Source organism: Myotis brandtii, unplaced genomic scaffold (assembly GCF_000412655.1).
Source record: "Myotis brandtii unplaced genomic scaffold, ASM41265v1 scaffold3518, whole genome shotgun sequence".
Classification (NCBI taxonomy): Eukaryota; Metazoa; Chordata; class Mammalia; order Chiroptera; family Vespertilionidae; genus Myotis; species Myotis brandtii.
This window is the reverse complement of record NW_005363534.1, coordinates 51,282-56,571: the sequence shown is the minus strand read 5'-3', so window position 1 is coordinate 56,571 and position 5,290 is coordinate 51,282. Positions and strand designations below refer to the sequence as shown.

Here is a 5,290-nt window from a genome sequence, read left to right as displayed (position 1 = left end):
TCCCTGAAGCGGTGGAGAAGCTGCAGGACAAAAGTGGTCCATCAGCTCCCTCAGGCCCCGTAGCTTTCTCCTTAGCGATTGGTATCTATATTGTCTGCAGTGCTTTGTAACTGTTAAGTAAAACGAAAAGAGTGGGGCTAAAAGTTCGTTCCTTTGTTCAGGATAATGAAGTCCACACCATTTCTCGGAATTAAACATTAAGGGACTATTTTCTGCTTTTTTCTTTTTGCTGATGTTTTTAGGCCAGTATGGTACATTCTTTGATTGAAGCATATGCACTGCATAAACAAATGAGGTAAGTTATCTTTCATGAACAAAGCCCTGAACCCAGGTGGTCCTGGCCTTAAAATCCTGCTTCACAGTGGGACTAATTAGGGAGAGAGTGGTGCTTCTTTTAAAGTTTTTTGTGATTCATAGGGTATATAATTTGCCTGTAAAAGCTCTTTAAGAATTAAGAAAACTTGAAAAAAATGCACGAAGCACTTATGATCCATTTCAAATAGGACTTGACTGTTGAGAGGGAAAGTATCCTGGTGAACACACAATATAATATACACATGATGTGTTGTAGAATTTTATACCTGAAACCTATATAATTTTTTTAAAGTTTGCTCTGAAAGAAGTAGAGTTTTTATTATTATTATTTTTATTGATTTTAGAGAGGAAGGAAGACGGAGAGATAGAAATATCAATGAGAGAGAATCATTGATTGGCTGCCTCCTGCACACCCCACACTGGGGATCAAGCCTGCAATCCAGGCATGTGCCCTGACTGGGAGTCGAACCGTGACCTCCTGGTTCATAGCTCCACGCTCAACCACTGAGCCACGCCAGCCGGGCAAAACCTATACAATTTTATTAACCAATGTCACCCCAGTAAATTCAATAAAAAATAAAAAGAAAGTCTCATAGGGATAGGTGCTTTGTGGAAATTTTGAGGTGAATACATTTGGGCACTAAATAATAGGTGTTCAGCTAGGAGGTGTTCTGATTTGTTTTTCCCCCTGAGCCAGATCTGTGGGTGCAGGTTCAACTTAAGACTTCTAGGCACACCATAACCACCACCAAACTTTAATGAGTGAGCCTGGAGACAAGTCAAAACCAAAGAAAATTCCTGTGACCAGGCACAGAGCTAAGTGCATTTTTTTTTTAAAGTGAACTCACTGTCATTTTAAGAGTAAATAAGAGTAAAACCCTGACGCTTGTAGAATTATTTATGACATTTTCTGGCCAAATAAATGTCTGTTTACACCTGTTAGTGTGATATGCCTCATTTCTCTCCCAGACGTACTGTAACAGGCTTTCAGATTTTATCCTTTTTATTAACTAAATCATTTATTGAGCACCTTCTTTGGGAATGTTTCTCAACCCATATATTTGATAAACATAAAAACGAATGCCTTCCATTAAAGTCATTTAACATTTCAAAAGCTGACTGTAAGACAAACAAGAAATCAAAACAAAGTAAAACTGTCACATTTCCTTGCTGGGTACATGGGGAGGCTTTCAGTAAGTGTTAAGTAAGAGGAAGGTTAGTAGAAGAACTATTAGGGCTGGGAAACATGGTCCAAGAAACTAAAAAATTTATTTTAATGGGCAGATTTGTCACTTCCAAGGATGTAGACATGTTTTCTTGAAGAAGGAGCAAGAATCAAATCCTCCAATCTTGGCTATATATAATTTTTGAGGCGGAGCCTCAGGATTCTTCTGGCCTGTTTGGTGATTGCCCTAACATGAAAAGTCATAGTAATTCAGGAGAAACTTGTGGCTGTGCTGGGCCAGCACAGCCAAGGGTTCTGTGAGCCTGAGGGGTGGGGGTGGCGGGCAGCGAAGGATGTAGAAAAGACAAAGAGACCTAGGTGGATCTCCTGTGCCTGGCTGAGGCCACAGAGGGCAAGCTGAACCTTTATTTTATAGCTGGAGGTAAACAAGGTAGTGGTCACTATAGTTACAATGTTCTTGTGAGTTTCACTTGTTTTGGCAGCACTTCCTGCACCTCCCACAGCCCATTAGCTTCCCAGATAAGATCTAGGGCAGTGGTTCTCAACCTTGGCTGCACATTAGAATCACCTGGGAATCTTTTTAAAATCCTGATTTCTGGGCCTCATCCTCCGGAAATTCTGTTTCTTTGTTACTAATGTTGTTAAACAAGGTAGTGGTCACCATAGTTACAATGTTCTTGTGAGTTTCACTTGTTTTGGCAGCACTTGGCTGCACCTCCCACAGCCCAAAGGTTGAGAACCACTGATCTAGGGAGTCATAAGGTCAAGCCTAATTATGCTAAGAGGGCTGTGCCCTCTAAGCTGGGACTTGTTTGTGGCTTTGCCAACAGGTCAGTCCCAGGCTTAACCCTATAGCCGCTCCCTACATGTGGCCCTATTCCCAATCAACAAACATTAAAAAAACAGTACTGCCTCCTTGTGGCCTAGGTTATTGCTTTTCCAACTTAAATATGCATATGAATTACCTTGTTAAAATACAAATCTGACTCAGTGGGTGGGAGGTTAGGCTAAATTCTGCCTTTCTAACAAGCCCCCAGGTGATGCTGCTGTCAGTCACAGACCACCCTTTGAGTGGTCTGGGCAGTAGAGACAGTGGTGGAATCAGGAAGAGGAAATAGGGAATAAATAGGCAGCTAGAAGTTAGAGGTGGTAAGTCCTGTCATTAGCTTAGCATCTGTATTCTCTCAGTCACTCCTGTTTGTCACTTCTTGTGAGGAGTTGGTTGGGAGCTTCTGGGTAAAGCCCAGCTCCAACTGTTTGCCCTTCCTCTCCTCCTCCTCAGAGGCAGGTGTGAAGGACCAAACACAGGAACTTTTATGTTTTGGGTTCCCTTTTTTTATCCTTTAATATTAACAATGATTATCCACAAAGCATTTTATATATGTTATCATATAAGTTCCATAAGATCTCCCCACTTTACAGATGAGGAAACTGAGCTACAGAAGAATTCTTATCTGAGGTTATAGAGCTGGTAAGTACAGTTAGTACAGGAATATAGTTACCTGACTCCAAATTCAAAATTCATAACAATATAACTGCCTATGAAAGTAAAAATATAGCTGAAAGGATTACATGACCCAATTAGGAGCTGATTCAGATGAAAATATCTCAGCCTGCTGATTTGTCATGAAATTTATAACTCTCAAAGTAATGTCCAATATCTGATTATTTAACTTAAATATACTTTCTTTTACTACCTATACACTCAAGGGAAAAATCTATCCTCTCACCCCCATTAATGGAGCCATTACATAGTTTCGAGGAAATAAAGACTGGTATATAGTGCACTGGAAGAACAGAACATGTTTATTACTTTAGCCACTGGAACAAGAAGCTAGTTATATTTTCTGCTCATATCACTAGTTCCTGCTTCTAGCTTTTGGCATGCTCTGGATCTGACTCACTCACCTCTCCTTGTTCTCTGTTATTATTAGAATAGTTAAGCCCAAAGTGGCCTCCATGGAGGAGATGGCCACCTTCCACACCGATGCCTATCTGCAGCATCTCCAGAAGGTCAGCCAAGAAGGAGATGACGATCATCCAGACTCCATAGAATATGGCCTAGGTAATGTTATTACTAAGCAATGGTGGGAGATATACAACCTCCATTTATATATCAGTACTACTTAATCTTTTATAACTTGTATGGTGGTCTTCAATACTTTTTAAATTAAGGACTAATGTGTTAACCACAACTTAATCTCTCAGTTTAGCCACATACATCTCACTTAACAAGCAAACCATTTGAGTTGAGCAGAACTGAATGATGGATCAGATGGAGAAAAATCTTCCAGTTGCTTGGGTCTGGCTGTATATATGCTGATTTAACTGTCCTGTTACCTTATCTTTTAACTTGAGTACAGATTTATGTTGTGGCTAAGTTTTCTACTTTATCTTTCATTAAACAGCTGCATTTAAAACAATTGGAAGCGGCCAATAGCATAATCTAGAGAAACAACATAGTTTAGTAGAAGAACTGGACTGAGGGCAGGGCAAGAGACCTGTGTCCCAGGTCTGGTTCTTTGTGACCATAGAGAAGACATATCTCCTATTAAACTTCAGTATCTCCATCTATGGGACATGACAAGTTAATCTTGAAGGTTTAGCCTTTCTACCTCAACACTTTAAATAATTCTTTTCTTGATATTAGAGATGTTTCTCTCTTGTTTGGAGCTGATTTTAGCATAGTAGCTTTTTGGTAGGGTATGTTGTTGTCGTACTTCAACCTATTCCTCCTAAGAGGGTTCTGGACCCAATTCCAATGTGTGGAGGGAGGGGTTTACCCCCACACCACCAAGCAATGCTCATGACATCAGCTGGGTGTCCTGCAATTCAACTCAATTCTGACACTATATACCTGGAGATGGTGTCAAATTCCACAGGTAAAGGGCTTAGTCCCTCAAGACTGCTGCTCATTTCAGATGTCAATCACAAGCCCAGGCTGTTACCTGTACTTCTGACCCACTCCTTAGGTTTGATTAATTTGGTAGAGCGTCTCACAGAACTCAGGTAATCCATTTACTCTCTAGATTACCTATTAACCCTTGAATAATGCAGGTTTGAACTGTGCAGGTCCACTTATATGTGGATGTTTTTCAGTAAATACTATAAAATGTTTTTTCTCTCCCTTATGATTTTCTTAACCTTTTCTCTAGCTTACTTTATTGTAAGAATACAGTATACATACATATAGCATACAAAATATGTGTTAATTGATTATTTATGTTATTGGTAAGGCTTCTGGTCAGCAGTAGTCAATTAGTAGTTAAGTTTTTAAGGAATCAAAAGTTACTACATGAATTTTCAATTATTCAGCATGGTTGGCCCCTCAACCCCTTTGTTGTTCAAGAGTCAACTGTAAATGGCTATAACTCAGGAGCAGCCAGATGCTTAATGCAAGGGATAGGGGGAAGAATTAAGAGATGCTTAATGCAAGGGATAGGGGGAAGGATGCAGTTTCCATGCCCTCTTCAAGCGTGCCACCCTACCCAAATCTCCACATGTTCATCAACCCAGAAGCTTTCTGAACCCTCTCCTATTGGGTTTTTATGGAGACTTTATTACATAGGTATGATTGGTTAAGTCAGGGGTCCTCAAACTTTTTAAACAGGGGGCCAGTTCACTGTCCCTCAGACCGTTGGAGGGCCGGACTATAGTTTAAAAAAAAACTATGAACAAATTCCTATGCACACTGCACATATCTTATTTTGAAGTAAAAAAACAAAACAGGAACAAATACAATATTTGTATTTGCATGTGGCCCACGGGCCATAGTTTGAGGACCCCTGG

At 40.1% G+C, this 5,290-nt stretch overlaps 1 protein-coding gene across 1 annotated transcript in view; it reads left to right on the top strand.

Annotated features, from left to right (window-relative positions):
- Window positions 1-5,290, top strand: part of LOC102243365 (histone deacetylase 8-like) — a 10,953-nt gene that overhangs the window by 671 nt on the left and 4,992 nt on the right. Inside the window, exons 2-3 of the mRNA XM_014544122.1 lie at window positions 243-295; window positions 3,436-3,566. Coding sequence (XP_014399608.1) covers window positions 243-295; window positions 3,436-3,566 — 184 coding nt within the window. The remainder of the gene's footprint in view (window positions 1-242; window positions 296-3,435; window positions 3,567-5,290) is intronic.